This window comes from Chrysemys picta, chromosome 8, assembly GCF_011386835.1.
Source record: "Chrysemys picta bellii isolate R12L10 chromosome 8, ASM1138683v2, whole genome shotgun sequence".
In the NCBI taxonomy this organism is placed as follows: Eukaryota; Metazoa; Chordata; order Testudines; family Emydidae; genus Chrysemys; species Chrysemys picta.
Genome location: NC_088798.1, coordinates 1,236,849 through 1,257,882, shown reverse-complemented (window position 1 = coordinate 1,257,882; position 21,034 = coordinate 1,236,849). Strand labels below are relative to the sequence as shown.

General features: G+C 61.5%; 1 protein-coding gene across 21 annotated transcripts in view; it reads right to left on the bottom strand.

Moving 5' to 3' along the window:
* Positions 1-21,034, bottom strand: part of PTPRF (protein tyrosine phosphatase receptor type F) — a 560,345-nt gene that overhangs the window by 17,995 nt on the left and 521,316 nt on the right. For all 21 annotated transcript variants that reach the window (XM_065555287.1, XM_065555291.1, XM_065555298.1 and 18 more), the window contains 3 exons: positions 19,843-19,940; positions 9,166-9,289; positions 5,776-5,951 (listed from right to left, as the gene is read on the bottom strand). In XM_065555287.1, coding sequence (XP_065411359.1) covers positions 5,776-5,951; positions 9,166-9,289; positions 19,843-19,940 — 398 coding nt within the window. The remainder of the gene's footprint in view (positions 1-5,775; positions 5,952-9,165; positions 9,290-19,842; positions 19,941-21,034) is intronic.

Genomic DNA, 21,034 nt, shown 5'->3' with positions numbered 1-21,034 from the left:
GGTCGGGGCTGAACAGCCCTCCCTGAATGTAACATGCAGTTTGTGGTGTGGGGAACCCAAAGCGCCCTGAGACGCGCTGTCCTGGGCCCCTCCACTGCAGCTCTGAATCCTCGCAGCGCCAGCACGCGCTCCCCTGGGCCCACATTCAAAGGGGTTTGCTTTGGGAAGAGCTCGCTGGTGCAGGAATGATCGGGGTGGCCAGGTGGCTGGGGCACAGAATGCAGGGACAGCAGCGAGGAAGCGAACGAGTGCAGAGAAGAGGCACGGATACAAAAAGCAATTTCTCTCCCCTATAATTTCCTGTTCTCTACCTGCTCTTTGGGAAGATTGGGGTCTGCAGAGGAGCACATTCGCTGCCTCCCCGTCTGCGGGCACCTGCCCAGAACCTATAATCCTCTGCTCCAGACTCCACTGTGGCACTGGCATGATCGGGGGCCGCCAGCCCTGCCCCACAGGGACGCTGCAGGCGCGGAGCTGGGCCCCGCAGGGCATCACTAACTTGGGCTTGGAAGCAATTTTCTGTGCTAACCAGCCAAGTGTCAGGAGGCGAGGAGAGAGACCGGAGAGTCTGCCCTTGAAAGGGCGGCGGGGGTGAGAGAGAGACACAGCCAGCGACCCAGCAATCTGCAGCCAGCCCAGGGGCCTTCTCCCCCACACTGGGAGGGAAGAAACAGGAGCCTCTTGCGGCTCTGAGGCCAGACTCAGGGTGAGCGCCCAGCCCTCCAGCAGCTCCGCAGCCTGCTCCCTCAGGTGCCCCCACGCAGTATCGCTGGCCCCACCTTTGGTAGGTGGCGAGGCCCCATGGGAGTGACAGGTCCCAGCATGCAGCGCTCTACACCCGGCTACTGTGCGTGCTACGCCTGGTGCTCTCTGCACTGCAGGGAAGGCTGCCACGGGCACCAGGCCGGGAGCAGCCCATGGGGGGCTCGTAGGGGGCCCAGACAACCCTCGGTTTGGCACTCGATCCCTTCGAATCGGCCTCGCCCCTCTCCAGTGTGGGAGCCTCAAAGGCCCCCCTGCTGCAGACGCAGACTCCCGCTCAAACCCCGCGGCCGGAGCACGTTTCCCCCTGCGACTGCCAGGAGGAGAGATGGGGCACATCCTGGGAAAGCTGCCCCCCTGCAATCAGCCTAGAGCCAAGCCTCCTCCTCCACAGCCCTAGCACGGCCGAACATCGGCCTCTGTCCGTGGCCCTCGCGGCCCCAGCCACCGCGCGGCTCCTCGGTCTCAGAGACGCATCGGGGGGCTGAGTGCTGCTTCCCACAGGCTATGCTATGGCCCAGCACAGCACAGCAGGGCCTGCCCGAGTCTCGGGGCCACCCTACGCACAGAGCCCAGTTTCTCTTCTGACCCCTCAATCCTCCTGTCTGAGCTGCGTCTCCTCCTCCCTGAAACGCAATGGCAGGTCCTACGGGTGGCCTATTGGTTAGTCTGCCTCTTGGCTCCCCTCCCCCCCATCTCACCTGCCCGGGGCGTCCGCTCCCCTCCCCCCCGCACTTGGCTATTCAAATGGTTTGGTTTTTAGAAGCTGCCTCCTGTTCTTGATTGTCTCCAAACCTTGGCTCCTATTAATTCTGCACACGACTCCAACGCCCAGCCGAGCCCAGCCGCTGAAGCTGCCTGGCCAAGAGGAACTTCATTCCCACCCCTGGGAGCTGTCTGGGACCCGGATGCCTGCCCTAGGAGAGGGGAATGAATGGGAGCTCACCGGGGCTTGTCTTACGTAATCATTAGCTGCATGTTCACAAGGGGGACAGGAGGAATTAGAATCAATGGAACGGCACCGTAAGCTGGGTGAGCTTTGGGACAGGCGAAAGGACAGCGGGATGGCCCCGGGGATGTGGCCATCCTGCCTCTTGCAGTTCAATTGAGCCGCTTCTGTCTCTGGCGAGGTCCTGGCACTGGGGCTTGTCGCTGCCCTGATCTCCCCCAAGCCTGCACTGCCCCCGAAAAGAAGATGAAGCAGGGGCTGCATGCCTAGAGAGTGGGAGCTGAGATTCCAGCCTCTCTCAGGATGCCCCAGTGTAGAGTGCAGAGACCCGGGCTGCACGTACATCTGAGTGTGCGAATCTCTCTCCCTCGCTGGGCACGGAGCACATCCCCGGTGGAGAGTGTGCGGAGAGACCCGGCTGCGCGTACATCTGAGTGTGTGTATCTCCCCATCGCTGGGCATGGAGCACATCCCCGGTGGAGAGTGTGTGGAGAGACCCGGGCTGTGCGTACATCTGAGCGTGTGTATCTCCCCATCGCTGGGCATGGAGCAGAACGTTGTTTTACAGTGACTGGCTGCAGAACGAACGCTGAGGTTATGGCTAAACTGATCCAATCCTTGCGGATCAGTGGGAGCTGCAACCGGCCCAGAGCCGCTCCAGGAGGAAGCAAACCCTGGCTAATCTGAGCAAGATTCTCAGTGTCTCTGGAGTGTAAAGGTCAGGGCCAGAGATCTGCTGCCCGCCCTCCCCACCAGCCTGCGGTCTCTCTCTCAGCCTCTCTTCCCCGACACATGGGAACCACAGAGCTGGCATTGCACAAACACAAACCCAACTTTCGAAGCATCCTGTGTCGGGCTCCTAGCAGCGCTGGGGCTGGTAATTGAAAATTATTTATTCATGACCAGATAAGAGTCAGTCACATTTTCTGCCAAATTTACCCATAATGTTTATGCCCCATTTTCAAGCTCTGTAAATTTTATGCGGAAGCCGATGCGCTGTGGCACTAAAGCCGATAAGAGACGGTTTCTTCTGGCAGCGCTCGCTTCTCATTAAGGCGAGGAACACACTAACGTCCTGAACAGACATTTACTGCCAGCTTTGCTGAGTGGCCCCTCCTGCCTCGGGGAGCCCAACAGCCACGTCTGCCTGCAGAGCAAGGGTTGCTGGTGAGCAGTGCATTGGGCCTCCCCTCCCCTCCCTGCTCCGGTGCCACTGTTGGCAAAGTGGGAGGGGGAGCCGCACAGCAGGCGTGGCCTCTGGGGTGGGCTCTCCGGCAGGAGCCAGCGCTGACCCCTTCCCACACTCGGTGGGAAGCGCCAGGGCTAAGCACCCTGGGAAAGCGAAGTGTTTCTAACCACCACCAAACGATTCGGAAACTGACTGTAAAGCTTTGAAGTCGGTTAAATTGCCCGAGCCAGACTCTTCGGTCCTTTATGCGGCTCTCGCTTTGTGCGAACATGAAAAGGGAGGATGATTTGGACCATCAAGCAGGCTCAGATTGCCGACATAAAAGCTGATGTTCTTTAAAGATTTTTTTCTGCAGCTTGTGCCCCCCTTCCCAGAGCCCAGGAGCCCTTTAAAGCACGGTCACCCCACAGGGCTGCGGCTGGCCTCGGGTCAGCTTATCTCCACCCGGCATTACCGGCGGGACGTGCGGCTCTCGGCTCAGAAATCAGAGCCCGCTCCGCATCACACGCCGGCTCCACAGCCTCCGAGCCTGGCCCACAGGCTACACAGCTGTAGCCGCGTTCTTGTGCTGAGCCGCCAGAGCCGCTGGCCAATGGGGCGCTTGAGAAGGGGGCCAGCTGGAAAAGGCTTTTCCAGGATAAACCTCTGACATTGCCGCGTCTGTCCTGGTGCGACATCAAGAGGCAATGGTGGTGTCGGGTCCAGAGCACTTTGTGATGCATAAACTAGGCTTGTGGCACAAGGACTGGCCCCAGCAAAACTGGGGCTGTCCCACAGAAATCCGGGGGGGGGAGGGGGACCCTCCTCCCAGGCCACATGCTGGTGGCTGACCAAAGTTCAGGGACACAGTGGTTAGCGGTGCCTAGCAAAGGGAACCAGCTGGGTGAGGCTGTCCAGGCTCCTAGCAGAGTCCAGGAAGAGCGCCAGGCAAGCACTAAACCCCCACTGTCTGTTTCTGAAGGCAATGGGGCAGGACGGGGAGAGCGAGACGGAGAGGACAAGGGAACAGGCTGAATGGGAGCGACTGAATCCCAAATCGCGGGGGACGGGAGGTCTCTCGCCAGGGAACACTGGGAAAGGAAATGCAATCCAGAGAAGCTTCATGGAAAAGCGATTCCTCGACCCCCATCCCTCTGCCAGCCTCCCCTCCCACTCCCTCCCGCATGCCCTGTTCCCTTCTCTCCCAGAGATGCCAGGTCAGCAGGGAAGAACCAGGCCTCCTGTCCAGCACAGGGCTGCAGTAGGGTACTCACAGTACCGCTGTGGGTAACCGGTTTCAGGCCGACCCCAATACTTTCCCCACTTCCTCCTCGGATTCTGTCTCTCTGGGCAGGGCTGCCTGCTGGGGATGATGGGAAGGGCTGTCTCTGGCTGGCTGGCTGGTCTCTCGCGGTGTGAGGGGCACGGCGGCATGGACGGCGCCCGGGGCTCCCCGCTCATTTTGTCCCTGCTCCAGTGGCTGACGTTGCACATGCCCAGCCCAGGGCCTGCCCCGTGCACTGCCTCCAGGCCGGTGCGTGTGTTAGGGGGAGATAATGCACGTCTCAGTAGCAGGGAAGCAGGAGGCAGACAGATGCCGGCAGGGTCCAGAGACACCCGTTATCATAGAGAAGCATGCACCCTGCAATGGCTTGTGATAAGTAGCCAGCCTACAAGTGACATGACAGTGATTTATTTGGCTTTTTCTCACACCTCAAAGGTAAATTAAAAAAAAAAAGTTTAAAGGGCCACTCAGGTGTTTTTAGCCACTGGCCCCTGCTCACAGGGGCCCTTAGCCGCTGCAGCTCCTCCCCCTCTCAGGAGGCACCTCTGCCCATTCAGCAAGCGCTGGAGCCGGAGCACAAACCCCAGGGCTCCATTTTGTTTGCTTCCCTCGGTGTGCGCAGTCCTGGGGGGCTCAGCCAGTGTCCGGCAGAGCGTTGGGGCAGGTGCAGTAGGGCCAGCAGGGGACACAAAGCTGCACCCGTGTGCGCGTCTGTCTCTAGCGAGGGACTGGCCATTGCCCGGGGAGGAGCTGGCCTGATCTCAGCAGCCGGGGGAAGCCTGAAGCCAGGCCTGCTTGGGCCCCGGGGGAAACCAAGTTTGTTTGGCAGCCTCTGGGCCCCTCCCTGAGAGGCGCTCCCACCCCAGCCGTGTCGTGCGCAGGGGCTTCCCACCCCACCATCGGGATGGGGAGAGCGCTACAGAACTTGGCTTTTAGCTGAGCCCAAAGCCCTGGCTCTCCCCTCCTGCAGCCCCAGCTCACAGCCTGAGCACTGGCCCGCTGCCTGCGGTTGGCGTGGCAACGGTGAAATACTGGGAGAAAACGAAGTCGGGGAGAGATGGTCAGGGCGGCCACAAACCCATCTCCAAAGGAGGCCCCTGTTCCTTCCTTCCCGGCTCCGCAGGGGCTCTACATTGCAGCCTCCGGAGCCGAGCCCGGCGAGATGGGATCATCCCTGCAGCTCTCTGGCATCGGCCCGGGGACAGATCAGCCTGGTCATTGCAAGGAGATTCCACCAGCAACTCCGCAGCGCGGGGACGCCGCGGCCCTAGCAGGCTGCCCGACGCTTAAAACGCTCATTACCAGCCTCACCACCCTGCTTCTGTGGGGACACGGCGCCCCAACACTCCGATTGCAGAGCTTCGCATTGGAGCGGGTGCGTGCACGTGTGGGTGGGGGGGGCACCTGAGTGTGAAGAGGAAGGGCGGAGGCTAGTGGGGGCAGGGGAGCTAGCAGGGGCGAGAGGAGGGGCAGGGAGCTAGTGGGGGGGGGTGGCTAGCGCGTGTGTGGCGGGGAGGGTTTTACTCAGAGAAGCTTGTTCCCACCCTGCGCTTGCGACAGTGACCCGTGTTTCACTGGGGTCAGAACCGTCCCGCCCCGAGCTCCCCATACCCTGGATTTCTCCTCCAGCCGGGTCATCATGACTATGGTCGCTGTCCTCTGCTCCCACACCATCCTCCAGAAGTCGCTGAGCGTCTCTGGCAGGGGCCCTTGGGTAGCGATGTAAGCATTCTGCTTCCGGTACCCATCGATGTAGTTCGCGTTGATGTAGTCACTGCCGGGCACCCCTGCGGAGACCAAGGGAGCCGGGTTACCCGGGGAGCCGGGCTGACTGCAAGGCGTCTGACGAACCTGCGAGGCGCTGAGCCAGTCCCTCCCCGCAGCGAGAGCTGGCGGGGGCTGTGCGTTACTGGAACCATCTAACACACACGTTATTGGAGCAATCAGGCAACATGGAAGCAGAGACAGCTGCCACCTCGCACACAAAGGGGAGTTCACAGGCAGCACGTACAGCCCCAGGCAACAGATTGAAATAATTGTCTCACATTGGCCCGCTGTTTGCTGCGGCCTCGCAGCACTTCGGGACAGGTTTTGTTGCTCTGTTACTTTCACGCTCTCCCGTGTCTGTTTGCAAAGGGGAACATGCGAAAAACTTCCCGTCCTCTGGCCTCCGCAGGCTGCCCCCCGCATGCAGCGCCCCCCTGACACTCCCCCCTCCTCTGGCCTCCGCAGGCTGCCCCCCGCATGCAGCGCCCCCCGATGTTCCCCCTCCTCTGGCCTCCGCAGGCTGCCCCCCGCATGCAGCGCCCCCCGATGTTCCCCCTCCTCTGGCCTCCGCAGGCTGCCCCCCGCATGCAGCACCCCCCTGACACTCCCCCCTCCTCTGGCCTCCGCAGGCTGCCCCCCGCATGCAGCGCCCCCCGATGTTCGCCCTCCTCTGGCCTCCGCAGGCTGCACCCCTCATGCAGCGCCCCCCGATGTTCCCCCTCCTCTGGCCTCCGCAGGCTGCCCCCCGCATGCAGCGCCCCCCTGACACTCCCCCCTCCTCTGGCCTCCGCAGGCTGCCCCCTGCATGCAGCGCCCCCCGATGTTCCCCCTCCTCTGGCCTCCGCAGGCTGCCCCCCGCATGCAGCGCCCCCCCAACACTCCCCCCTCCTCTGGCCTCCGCAGGCTGCCCCCCGCATGCAGCGCCCCCCCTGATGTTCCCCCTCCTCTGGCCTCCGCAGGCTGCCCCCCGCATCCAGCGCCCCCCCGATGTTCCCCCTCCTCTGGCCTCCGCAGGCTGCCCCCCACATCCAGTGCCCCCCCAACGGTCCCCCCAGCTCCCCCTCCTCCGGCCTCCGCACGCTGCCCCTCGCATGCAGCGCCCCCCCGACGGTCCCCCCAGCTCCCCCTCCTCTGGCCTCTGCACGCTGCCCCTCGCATGCAGCGCCCCTCACCCCACATGTAAAGCTTGCCCTCCTCTAGGTTCCGTGGGCTGCCCCCCAGCACATAGTGCCCCCCATGCAGCACCCACCATATGCCCCCCCCATGTAAAGCACCCCCCCACGTGCAGGTGTCCCCCCCCCCCCGCATGCCCCTCCAGTGTCAAGCTCTTGCCCGGAAAGGCCTTTAAAACGCAAACCCGCAGTTACTAACACAAACGTGACGCCGTTCTGCCGGAGCTGAATGTGAGCACCTGGCTTTGGGGGGGCTGCAGCCACCCTCAGCACCAGCAGCAGGTCTAGGACCCGGAGGGATCCCCGTGGTCCCCAGGAGGGCACACGTGGGGGGGGTGCTTTACATGGGGGGGGCATATGGTGGGTGCTGCGTGGGGGGGCACTATGCTCTCATTTTCCCTTAAAGGAGGCTGGGGATCAGTTCCACCCCCCACGGGGCACCGCAGAATCTCCTGCTGATTCCCAGCAGCTGCAAGCGGGATCAGTGGAAGAGACGCCGGGGGCTGGGGGAGGAGAAGCTCCCTGGCCATAACCCAGTCTGGAGCCTGGAGACCAGATCAGCCGGAGTTCGGTGCTGGCTGCCCCTTGGCCCAGCCGCACTCACACATGTGGGCCTCTTCTCCCTGGCTGGCGCCCCCTGCCGTGAAGGAGAGGGAGCTGGCGGGGCTCGTTGGGAATGGCTCAGTCCCAGAACCTGCTCACCGGACCAGGGTCGCTCCAAGAAAGCGGGTTCCCAGTGCAGCGCTCAGCCCCTCGCTATAGGGGAGCCCCACACTGCTACAGGGGAAGAGGCTGAACCTCCTGCCAAGGAAGAGCAGCCCGTTGGCATTACACAGATGTTCCTTCTTGGGATGAAGAGAGAGCAGGCTGCATCCCAAGCGAGCTCCAGCCTCAACACCCAAAGGGGCCGCATTTCATTAGCTGGGCTCCCCTCACGCGTTCAGCCAGCAGCCAGCCGCATGCTCCGGTGCCGGAGCGTTTCTATGTGTGCGACAGACAGGAGTGTGACAGGGCGGGTGTTGTAATACAGCGCGCTGCGTCCAGGGACTGGAAAGCAAACATTAGCGCAGGTCAGAGAGGTCAGCAGCCTCCTAGGCACAGAGCGGGAGGTGGATGGGTCAGCGTTTGGTCTCGCCGGGCAATACACACTCAGCACTCAGGCGCTTGCCTCTCAACGCTGGGCCTTGCAGCAGGGGCAGAAATGCAGCACACCCTTCCTGGTTAGCCGGAGCCACCGCTTGGGCACCCAAATCTAGATGGGCCAAAACCTTGTGGAGTCCTGCCCTGGCCCCTGGACTGGGATGGACTAGATGGGGTCGAGCAGCACTTTCTAACCTCTGTCATTTGTCGCCTTGAGCTGACCTGCTTGGCGCGCGGCTGAAAGAGGGGTTGAGAGGGGTGTGCTGCCCGTTCTGCCCAGCAGGCAGCAGCAACAGAACTGCACCCAGGGAAGGCTCGCACTGAGGCTCCCGGGGGTGGGGGTCAGGCCACGGGCTGCCCGCTCCACTCCCACATAGAGGCAGGCGCAGCACCTTGGCGGTGGGTGCGGGCTCACTATGGGCGGAGCTGTGACAACGAGCTCCCGTCTCCAGGGCTGACGAGCCAGCTCCGCTTCCCCGACCAGCCATGGGGCTTTGAGCTCATGCAGCTGAGGCTCCGGCGGTCCCAGGTATGATCCCGCCCGAAGATGACCGGGGTCTGGTGCCGTTACACCAAGGCTGAGAGAGCTGGGCCTGGGCGTGGCAGGAGGGCAGCTGTCGCACCGCTGGGGAAGGGGCCAGCAGAATTCTGCTGTTGTTTCTTATCCTTCTGCCTGAAAGATACATTTGCAGGGTCTGGAGCCAAAGTACACTTCTGGGCTGTCTGCAGCCCCTGCCCGGCTGCGAGACCCTCCTTGGGCAGCGTGGGCACAGCATGGACACGCATCCCGCTCACCTGGCTGTTTGCCCCGCCACACTCGGAGTAACCTTGTTCTGCTGCATGTTACAATGATCCCCCTGCGTAACTTTTCATGCCACTCCCTCAGACAACGCTTGGAACAGGCCCCGAGCCCCACGCTTACCATCGACAGAGGTCAGGATGACACGCGAGTGGTCGTAGGCGATCACGTTTGCATAGCGGTTTTTTGGTTTATTCACTTCCAGGTTGGAGTTCTCCCAGGTGAACTGCTGCCCTGGATCGATGGACTGCAGGAGAGAGGACAGGCTGTTACAGTACGCTGGGCCATCTGGAGGAGACGCACCTTTCCTGGGAGTTGCGGGATTGCCATGCCCCAGCCTGCCACCCAGTCACACCCGCTGCGGCGCTAGGTCCAGGGCAGCACGGCGTTCTCTGGCTGGTGCTCAGCTGATGCCAGTCCCAATGCCCTGCCAGGAAGTCACACCTGCCCTGGAGCAACCTGACAGTCACCGAAACAGCCTCTGGCTGGTGTGATGGGGGGGGGGGGGGGCCTCCTCTTCCCAGCCAATGCTCCCTAGTCCAAGCTGCCCCCCCAGCAGAAACTCCTCTACCTCAATTACTGCCGCGGGGACCAGCTCCTGCTGGGCGTGCACACGCTTCTTGACCCCAGTGGTTGGATCAGTCAGCGAGCTGCAGTCCCTGGGGACAGAGCAGCCTCTGGAGCCGCGGGTGGCCCAGGGGCTTTGGATATTAAAGAACAAGCGTGAACAAGGCTCCTGCTGGGAGAAGTCATGAAACCGGATGGGTCACTAGTTGCTGCATCAGCTGCTTCCGCAGCGTGAACATCTCTCCTTTCAGTTCATGGCATGAGACCTGGGGACAGGGCCATAAACATGTGTAGGGCCCATGTGCTAGGGACTGGCTGGGAAACAAATACGCGACTCGCCTGCGTCCCTGACAAAGGATCCCCACCACGTACTCAACAGACTCTGTTGGGGGTCAGCTGGGCCCCCGTGACGCACCTGACATGGCTGGTGGGACCCGCCCAAGTACTGAACGCAGCCCCTCTGCCGTGGGGCTGAAACCTCCTGCCCGGCATAACCGCCACATCCCTCCGGGACCCTTCCCCCCGTATACCTGCCGTGACCCATCCAGGACCCCCGCACGTACCCACCACAGCCCCTCCGGGACCCTTCCCTCCATATACCTGCCGTGACCCATCCAGGACCCCCGCACGTACCCACCACAGCCCGTCTGGGACCCTTCCCCCCATATACCTGCCGTGACCCATCCAGGAGCCCCGCACGTACTCGCCACAGCCCGTCCGGGACCCTTCCCCCCGTATACCTGCCGTGACCCATCCAGGACCCCTGCACGTACCCACCACAGCCCCTCCGGGACCCTTCCCCCCGTATACCTGCTGTGACCCATCCAGGACCCCCACACATACCCACAACAGCCTCTCCGGGACCCCTGCATGTACCCGCCACAGCCCCTCCGGGACCCTTCCCCCCATATACCTGCTGTGATCCATCCCAAATCCTGTGCCACCCCGCACTTAACACAGTCCATTCTGGACACACACACACTGCGTACCCGACATGGCCCATCCACCATAGGGCTGCCTGGCCACCATATTCCCAAAATGCATCATCCTGGTAGTCACATTTCTCACATGCAGAACAGAACAGAATATGAAGGCCTGTCCCAAACATGTCCCTCTGAGCTGGGAGGGACACTCCTCATCAAAGCCTTCCTCATTCCCACACCTGGTCTGGGTGCACACACAAAGGCAGCTATCGTCATGCCATGAAACGCTGGGAGCTGCATGACCAGCCTCGTCAGCGCCTTCTCCAAACCAGGCCCTAGCTCAACCACAAGATATGGGCTGGCTGCAGGAATCATTACGGCCTGGGTGATGTAGGAGGCAGGCAGATGAACGTAACGGACTTAATCACTGTGAAAGCCTCGAAGGGGCGTCAGGCTGGAGACTAGCCACTTCTGTTGCTCACCCAGGGAAACACCCGAAGTGCAAACGCCAGCCCACGTGATTACTCGCTGTACTGCCCCTTCTGGTGTTTGCTGAAGCCGCCCTTCGATCAATAGCACGGTTAAGGTCACCACGAGCCTGCTCGATTGGCACCTAAGTAAAGGATAGCCCGGTCTCATGCGGGGCCTTAGCATCCTGCAGAGGGGCTGCCCTGAGGCCCTTCCGCAGTTCTCAGAACGAACAGGGACCTGCGCCCTGCTCGCCATTTGCACAGCACACGTCACTCCCGCCCAGGGGGCCTGATGGCAGCGCTCTCCCCCCGCAGGGCCTGGCAGGGAGAGGTGGCATCACAGCGGAGCTGATGGGGGGGTTGGGCAATGCAGAATGTAAATAGATGTTTCCAACAGAAACCCTGTAATCTTCTATTATCCGAGTACTAAGCAGCGGTGGCACGCGGGGCGCTGTGGCTGGGTGGGGGAGCAGAGGACGCCAGCACCGGCTGCTGCCTGAACGTTTAGCCGGGTATCCATTGGGGGTCTGTGAGGCTCCCTGCACACACATCTCTGCACTAGCGCTGGCCACTGGCTTGTTCCACAGCCCCCGTGTGCGGCTGCTTGTATCTCACATGTTGCACAATAGAGAGTTTCGTCACGTTTCCTTTTGAAATGTTCTTCACCCTCTGCGGAAGGCCATGTTACTGAAAGGGCCCCAAAGGGCAGAGGAAGAGGAGACACAGGGCAAGGCAGGGGGTGGGACAGGGCAAGCACTGTTGTGATAATTGGGACTACAAATTTACCCTAATTACAAATTTACCCTGAAGAAGTGAACAAAAATTCATAGAAGGGTCACGATAGCCAGCAACAACGAACGTCAACGGGAGAAGATGGGAAAGGGAGACAAAGGCTGAATTAGACTAAACCAAATGGCCTCCTCTCAGAACTCAAGCATTGTGTTAAGTTCATGCCTGGTAGCAAGACCAGCAAGAAAGTAGAATCCGTGAACCAAAATTGGTGCGTCAGAAACTAGGCCTAATTGTATTTTGTCCACCAGAGAGGACGAGCCAGTCCACCCATCTCTGCCTTTGGCAGTCCTTAGCGAAAGGGACTTCAGGGGAGAAAAACTGGCTATTAGAATGAGATTCACCATCACAGCTGTCACTCCACCATCTCCTGGGACCCTGGGCCTCCTTCATCCTAATCCTGAGTCCTGGCCAGCCCAGGCCGAAGGGAGGTAGCCAGAGATACAGTCACCTCACTGGCTCCAGCCAAATCCCAAATACTACCTGGGACTGTGTCACCGCCCCTCTCCCACCTGTGCCCTTTTCCTTGTTTCTTCTGTCTAAGAGGAGCCTGGCTTAGCCGGCCAAGGCTGCGTATTGTGCAGCACGGCTGTGAGCCTGCAGCCAGCCCGAGGCAGCTAAAAGCAGTGCCCTGAACAGCCCGGTGCCGGTACGAGTTTGCCAGGTCCGGAGTGGCTGATCCGACCCGCCGTGGGCTGGGCCTGTGTTTCTCCAGCAGGGAGGTGGCAAGTGAGGGACACCCCAGGGACAGAAGCTGCAGCCTCGCTCGCTGCTGCTCTTTTCTCTCCCCCGTCGCGTGTGTTTGTCTGGTTTTGTCGGCTAGGAAACGGGAGCCACCTTCAGCAGCAGCTCCTGCCCGTCTCTTTGCCCCAAAGGCCAGTGATTCCCCTAGAGACTGTCCAGCCGTCTCTAAAACCTCCCTCCAGCTGAACTGGCGGGACCAAGGGATGCTGTTACAAGGACAGGCTCACTTAGCACTGCCCCCACCCCCGGTCTGTATCGGGAAGGAAAGGGTGAAGGGCTGTCGTGGTGTCGCTGCCGGGGACGGAGCAGGCGGGGGTCTCCGGACACCAAACCTCAGCCCTTGTTTAACACCGTTCAGAGCTGGGCAGTGACTGGGTCACGTTCAAACCTCGGACTCTTTGGGTCCCTTTATTCCATCTACATTAATACAGTGGCAAGCAAGGAGCAGGGCCTGGCAGCCAGTGGGGGTGCTGTTCTGGGGCATGGTGGGCGAGGAGGCCAGGTGGAGGGGAGGGCCCAGCACGGGGCAGGGCGGGGTGAGGATGGATCGGGGTCCCTGGGTGACGTTTAATGGCCTGTGTCTACAGGTCAGACTGGGCGATCTGGTCCCTTCGGGCCTGGCACTCTACTCACTACGAATTCCCTGGCACTGCCCTTACCACACAGCCAAGAGCGCTGGTGCCAGCCCCTGGTGTGTGGGACAATTGCAGACTGACAGGCTCAGGCCCGGTGTGATGTCACCCAAACTCTCCATTGGCGCCACGGGAGGGTCCTGTTCGGTCTCGGTGTCTCCCTCTCTCGTCCCCAGCTCAATCCCTTGCTCAGCACAGGCAGCACCCCTGTCTCCAGACTGCCGGGATCCCACTGGGCTGCTAGCCGGAGAGATGGACGGCTAGCTGGGGAAGGGCTAATAGCATTGCTTGGGCGCCGGCAGGGGAATCCTGGCGTGCAATGGTGTTACAGCTTCACCACAGCTAACTGAATCTCTTCATCTTGGGGCAGTCCCAGCAGACACACAGAGATCTCCCAGCTTCCTACGCTCACATCAACACAGCTCTGTCCTTCCCCTCCGGCAGCTGGGCCTGTCCTTCCCGGGCTCACGGCAGAGGGGACAGAACTTCTAGCCTCCCTCCTGGCTCCACACAGCCACGTCCGCCTTGCAGAGCTGGAACTGTCTGTGCAGGCGAGGCCGGGCGCGCAGGTGCCCCAATAGCAGAGCACAGGGCTGGCAACGCAGCGTTTTCCCCCAGGGAGAAGCATCACAAACCCAGCCCCGGGCGAGCGCTCGCCCCATTGCAGGGGCCGGGGGTCACACACCTTCGCCCCTCCCAGCCCGGGCGAGCGCTCGCCCCATTGCAGGGGCCGGGGGTCACACACCTTCGCCCCTCCCAGCCCGGGCGAGCGCTCGCCCCATTGCAGGGTTGGGGGTCACACACCTTCGCCCCTCCCAGCCCGGGCGAGCGCTCGCCCCATTGCAGGGGCCAGAGGTCACACACCTTCGCCCCTCCCAGCCCGGGCGAGCGCTCGCCCCATTGCAGGGGCTGGGGGTCACACACCTTCGCCCCTCCCAGCCCCGGGCGAGCGCTCGCCCCATTGCAGGGGTTGGGGGTCACACACCTTCGCCCCTCCCAGCCCCGGGCGAGCGCTCGCCCCATTGCAGGGTTGGGGGTCACACACCTTCGCCCCTCCCAGCCCCGGGCGAGCGCTCGCCCCATTGCAGGGTTGGGGGTTACACACCTTCGCCCCTCCCAGCCCCGGGCGAGCGCTCGCCCCATTGCAGGGTTGGGGGTTACACACTTTCACCCCTCCCTGCCCCGGGCGAGCGCTCGCCCCATTGCAGGGTTGGGGGTCACACACCTTCCCCCCTCCCAGCCCTGGGCGAGCGCTCACCCCATTGCAGGGGACGGGGGTCACACACTTTCGCCCCTCCCCTCCACGGTGGGACGGGAGCAGTCGCAGGCCGAGTCTGAATGCAGTGAGGGGGAAGGATCATTTCTCCAGGTGGGCTCGACTCTGTGAAGAGCGGCTCTGAGGCACTGCCATTAGGGTAATTGTTTTGCTGTGCAGCGAGGATGTGCAAAACCCGTCTAATCACCAGCAGCCCCCTAGGAGGGCGAACAGGTGAGAAGGCAGGAGTAATGGAGCACCTGGGTGCGAAGAGGCTCTAATTAAATACTCCTGCAAATGAGTGACTCATTTAGAAGTAAAATGATTTAATTTGAGCTCTGGTGATGAATTAATGTGCACCTGGCCCCCCTGGAAGGCAAGCAAATGAGTAAATAAATGGGAGGCTGATGGGCTGTTTGGTATGCAGCTGAAGCCCATTACACAGAGCTCTGCGGCTGGCCAGTCCCACCCCGGGAGGGGGCGGACAGCCCCAGTGTGCGGCAGCAATATGGTTTCATTCCCGCCTAGCCCTGGGGAGGGGACCCCCCCTCTTCACTCAGCAGTGCAATGAAGCCAGTGGGTCCCCACCACTGTACAACTCCACACCGCTTCTCTTCCCTCTGCTTCTTCACCAAGAAAAGCTGAGTGGCGTCAAGCGATGGGAGGGTCCAAAACTTTTAACGACTCCAGGAAAAGCTTGAAACCGTCCCAGGTTTTTAAACTACACAGTAAATGAGCCTCAAGTCACTCCCAACACCAAGTAAGGAGCAGTACATCAGACGAGCTCCTCGTTAGGAGCATATGGGTTATTACAGCTTCAGGATCTGGCACGTGGGAAGGAGCACGGGAGCCTGTAGAGATAATGTGCAGACACAGAGGCAGTTCCAGGCAGCAGGAGCTCCAGTGGGGAACGCGTCTGCCTCAGCAGATCCAAAAGCGCTTTACAAACATGGCTAAAGCACCATGAACCCAAGTTTTCTTTACAGTGGGGGGAACTGGAAAGCCAGGAGCAGAACATCCTGCCGCAGGTCTCTGAAGGAATCAATGGCAGGTCCCTAGACCCCAATCTACACAATGTCTTAGCCAGGGAGATCAGTCGCTGCCTGTCCCCTCTGCTCACGCAGCCGTTGATGAGCAGAGCCCATTCCCCTGAGCACTGTAGGAGCAGGGATCACAAATCTCCTTAGCAGATGACTACAAAGTCCTCCCTGCTCATCAGCAGCCCCACAAAACCGGGGGAAAGCAGAGCTGCCCCGATGAGAACCTGGGGGCTGCACGGCACCTGGGCGCACACAAGAACCAGCAGTCACCTGCCAGCTCTTTAACCTCGCAGGCTCGTCCCACTCGGGAACCCGCTTTGTTAGAAACGGGCCTGGCCCCAGGGGATCTCAGGCCTGGCCCCAGGGGATCTCAGGCCTGGCCCCAGGGGATCTCAGGCCTGGCCCCAGGGGATCTCAGGCCTGGCCCCAGCCCCGCCACCAGCACTTCCACGCCTCCTGTGACAGCAGCCAAATTAGCGTAGCCATTGACCGCCGTCAATCTACATGACGTCTGAAATGGGGAGATAACGTGCTCCTGAATCAATCGCTGGCAAAGCTTTCCCCGTATTAGTCACATTCCTGGAATGCACGCGCCGAACGCCTGCCAGCAACTGCACATTAGTACAAGCAAATTAAACACAGGACACGGTTTACCCTGCACCGCTCTGGGCCCCAAGGAACACAGCTCACTACGTACCATGCTGCCAGAGGAGTGACGCGGAGCGAGGCCTGGGGCCCGGGCGCAGACAGGCGGCCAGAGGGACCCGCGGTGCCCTGCAGGCTGCCTGCACCGGGATGGGGGATCAGGGTGCAGAGCCCGTACCATTGAAGGTCTCCCCCGACCCTGCTTCTCCCACCAGCTCTTGGTGCTTCGGGGCGGGGGACAGGACTCCCACAGTTCACAGGGCAGCGTGATAACCCTCAGGTCTGGGTCCCAGTTATCCAGCTCCCAGGCCTCGGCACTGCTCTGGGCGCTCCCGCGGCACAGCCGTCTGATAACCTTTCACAGGCTATTTCCAGGGGCAGCTAAAAGCTGAGCTCCCGCCTCAGCAGCTGGCTTCTGCGTTCACGTCGGGGCCTGGGACGGCAGGGACAGCCTGGGCTTATGGCCCTGGCCTGGGAGCCAGGATTCCCAGGGCCTGGTCCCAGCTCTGCTGCTGGCCGTGCACACAGGTGTCCAAGAGGGGGAGCTCTAACACAGCCTCAGCACAAACCAATCAAGAGTGAGATAAATAATTAACCGGCTGAGCCTCCCTTGTCCGCTGGTAATTCCATTAATCCCGGGCTGTAAATCACTCCGGACTCTCATGTGCCTCCGAACACACCGGGGAGAGCTGCTGGCAGACCCTGAGCGCTCGGCTCGCCTCACGCCTGGCGGCCACAGGGCTCCAACTGCCCGTTAACCCTGCCTGCTCCGTTCCTGGGGGACCCCTTCCGGCTCAGACCTGGCTGCAGCCTCCGGGAGCTCCACCCCCGCGCCCAGGGCTGCCCTCGGCCCACGGGTTCCTGGGTTGGTCCTGGAGCTCCATGCCCAGGCGCCCAGGTTACAGCTCACTCCGGGAGGTTCTGCGCGGGGCAGACGGGCTGTTAAAGATCTGCTCTGCGTCTGGGCTGCCTCGCTCCCTTTACGAGGGAGCCCCGCGCGCCCCACACAGACTCCAGGCTGTTGGCTTTCTATGGGAAAACACAAACTCTGGCTCTTCCTAAAACTAAACAGAAGTAGAAGGGCCTCCGGGGCAATCTTCACCCCGCTGCACTGCTTGCCAGGCAGGCCAGGTCAGTGGCACTAGCCTGCATCCAGCCCCGGGCACAGGGATTAAGGGCTGGAGTCTGCTCTCTCACTGCAGAAGTCAGGGCAGTAGGCACTGGAGGTCAGAGCTTACGACTGTGCAGTTCTCTCAGGGAGCAGCAGTTGCTGCCTCATGCACGGGCTCATCCAGGCTGCAGCCCGCTGCCCCCAGCTCTCCCTGTGCTATTTCCACATCCACGGGGCACGGTTCCCTTCCGAGCACCCCAGGACCGGAGCGCCAGGCTCCCTGGTAATTCCACTCCTAGATCCCGACCCAGGAGTGTGTGACAATCAGCCAAAGCAGGTACTGGGATGAGACCAACCCCATTTGCACTAGTGACCCTGGGCACCTGGTGCACACCTATTCCAGCCCACCCTAGTGCCGGTGCCTGATGAGCGTGCTGCGTTCAGTCATTCCACCCAAATCTGGAGTCAAAGGCGGCAGAGTCCATGGGAAGGAATTACACGCAACAATCAGCTATTTAATAACTGCTTCAGCATGGAAAGTACAACTGATTGGTGCTCTCAACCAGCCATGATATTCTAAAAAGGGAGACTGAAGAGAGCAGCACAGGAAAATGGTTAAGGGAATTTACTTAACGCTAATTTTCTGAACCAGTTCAGGAGCTCGCTATTGTGTGGCAGGCTCTGAATGGCAGAGACGAATCCCACAGGCAGATACCCAGAGCACTAGACGCTGCATCCAAGCACTCACAGGCCTTTCATGGGATACAGAAAAGATAGAATCCGGTTACAGCAGATCCGAGAGTTCTGCTTTAAATTTCAATTGGACTCACAAAAGAATGAGCAGGCAGGTAGGAGCGTGCACAGGGCTGCCGTGCTCATGGACACAGACACACAAAATGGGGGGATGGCGTTTCAGCGCACACTCACTGTGCTGCAAGCTAGCGGCATTGACGGTGACAAGGCATCTCCCTGGCTCAGGAGAGCTGTGACCGGAGTGGCAGCTACTCGGCCGATATGCCCGGTCTCCTCAGTGTCCTCCGTCACACAGCACCTCTCCAGCTAGCTGCAATTCATCCCTCCCTTTGCTCGCTTCCTTTCCAGCGGGTACAATCTTACCTTGTGGGGAATGTCCTGCTCCCCTCTCAGAAATCAACGGAGATCGGCTCCCGCAACGGGAGGCCGCAGGCAGAGGCAGATGACAATGCGAACAGCAGCGATAACACATGCACAGGACTCGTTCCCAATCTAGCCCCTCTTTAATACTTGGGGGGGGATTGACGAGTTACCCTCCCACAGCTGAAGTGGCTCCTCCAGGGATGTGTGCAAGCCGAGGAAAACATCCTGCGGCTCTAATGGCGGCACGGGAACTTCTCCCCCAACTGATCAACCAGCCTGGCGAATGGCTCCAGCGGGAGAAGGGCTGGAGCATGCCAGGGACAGATGCAGCAATTCTAGTGCTCATTACCCCCCTGCCCCCCCGCACTCCCCGCCCCCCCGGCTTGGCAGGCTGTCCTCAGGACACAGGGGAGGGGCTGCAGGTCAGGACTGAGGGGTGCCAGGGGAGCCCAACAGTGAGTGATAACGGGCTGGGTTCGGGGCAGTGGCAGCGGTGCGGGAAGGCCAGCAGGAATTAAACAGTGGGGAGGAGGTCGCAGGTCGAGACCGAGGGGTATCAGCAGAGCAGGGGTGGGGGGGCCCAAGGAGAGGCAGGGCAGGACCGGGGGGTATCAGCAGAGTGGGAAAGGTGCGGGGGGGCCATGGAGAGACAGGGTGGGACCGAGGGGTATCAGCAGAGCGGGAAAGGTGCGGGGGGGGGGGGGCAGGGAGAGGCAGGGCGGGACCGAGGGGTATCCGCAGAGCAGGGGAGGTGCGGGGGGGCCAGGGAGAGGCAGGGCAGGACTGAGGGGTATCCGCAGAGCAGGGGAGGTGCGGGGGGGGCATGGAGAGACAGGGTGGGACCGAGGGGTATCCGCAGAGCAGGGGAGGTGCAGGGGGGGGCATGGAGAGACAGGGTGGGACCGAGGGGTATCCGCAGAGCAGGAGATGTGTGGGAGGGCCATGGAGAGACAGGGTGGGACCGAGAGGTATCAGCAGAGCAGGATGTTTAGTGTCATGGGACAGATGTGGGACACCAGGGTGCTGCAGATCAGGCCTGGGTGCTTCAGGACAGCTATGCCATATGACAAGGGAAGCAGCCGGGGAGCTGGAGCTGAGGCCTGAGGTGCGGGGTAACCCCAGCGGGAGGTGCCCAGGGAAGATGTGAGCATGGAAGGAGCCGGAGGAGCAGAGGGTGCTGGGGGTTTGGCCTGAGGTGCCGGGCGCAGCTTGCAGACCGAGTGCCCGTGTCAGGCCTGGATCAAACAGAACAAACGAGCTCAGCGATGGGCGTGGTGCTGTGACCCAGGAACCCCTCGGCTCTCGCACTCCCTGTGTCCGTAACCGGGCTGAGGCGGACTACGCTCCTGGCACTACCGGGGCCAGCAAGCGCTCTGCTGCCCAAGGACTCCCCCCAGGGTAGGCCCCATCATTACAGCCCAGTCACCCATGGGAGCAGCTCAATGACCAGCCCCTCCCTGCGGTGCCCGGCTCTTGGGAACGCCACTCACACCCTCTCTGCTGCTCACCTCGTACTCCTGGGAGAACCTCAGTCCGTCGTTGGCCTTCAGCCTGTCGATGTTGTCAGCGAGATCCGTCACCGGGATTGGCGGGTGGTCTCGCATACCTGGCGGGCCGAAGAGAGGGGGAGGGGAGCGTTACTGCTCTGCGCCCAGGCCCAGAGGTGCGCGCGGCCGGCGTGTGGACAGTGAGGATGGGACGCGCTGGGCAGGATGGATGGCACGTGGCATGCTGAGCGGTGACAGAACAGACGGGATGGGCAGGATGGTCATGGCCAGGTGAGCATGCTGACGTGACAGCACCGCAGGCGGAGCAGGCTGTGGGCACAGGGCCTGGGGGCCGTGCAGAGGGGAAGCCCCGCTCCGTTCACAGGCCGAGGGGGGATGCTCTGTCGGGGCTCCCGCACAGGCGGAGGTTGAACACACTGATTCTCAAGAGCGCTAGCTTTCCCCGGGGGAGGGGTGGTCTCATGACTTACCCCTAACGATTACAGGGTTCCCAGAGGGGCTCCTGAGCCCCTGCAATGGCTAGTCTTGGCGGCAGCCGAAGGGGTATGCGCACCAGTTGCTAGTTACCACCGAGCAGGCCAGCCCGATTCCCGGCCGCAGGCCTGTCCCCTCGCATCTCAAACTGTGTGTACCGCAGGCCTGGGCACAGGGGGACTCGCCGGCACTCGAGACCTCAGGGCCCCCACTCACTGGCCTGACGGTGCCGGGCAGGCGGGTGGGAGCTGGGTGCCCTGTAGGGAGCCGGCCTGCATCTCTCATGTTTGAGAGTTGATGGGGCCGGCCCTGCTGGGAGGTCTGGCTGGCTGGCGCCTGTCCCTGGTGATGAGCGCAGGGCAGTGGAGCGCATGTCTGGCAGAACAGCCCCAGGGGGGACGGGCTGTATCACACGGGGACAGGACAGAGGTCAGAGGCGAGAGCCTCATTATAGCACTTGGGGTTTACAGCTCAGGCCCCGAAGGACCCTTTGCCCTGGTCCTGAACTGACGAACTGGCAGGAACGTGGCTGTAAAACAGCTCATCCAAGTTCTCGGGGCTTGTGCCACCGCAGGCTGCTCTGTGGGTTTCCCCAAACCCCACGTGGTTAACGATGATTAATGGGCGATGCTGCTGATACAGGGAGCAGGGAGGTAGGCTGGAGCCCAGCCAGGAGCCTTCTGACAGAGATCGGCAGCCTCTGGGTGCCCTGGCTGGC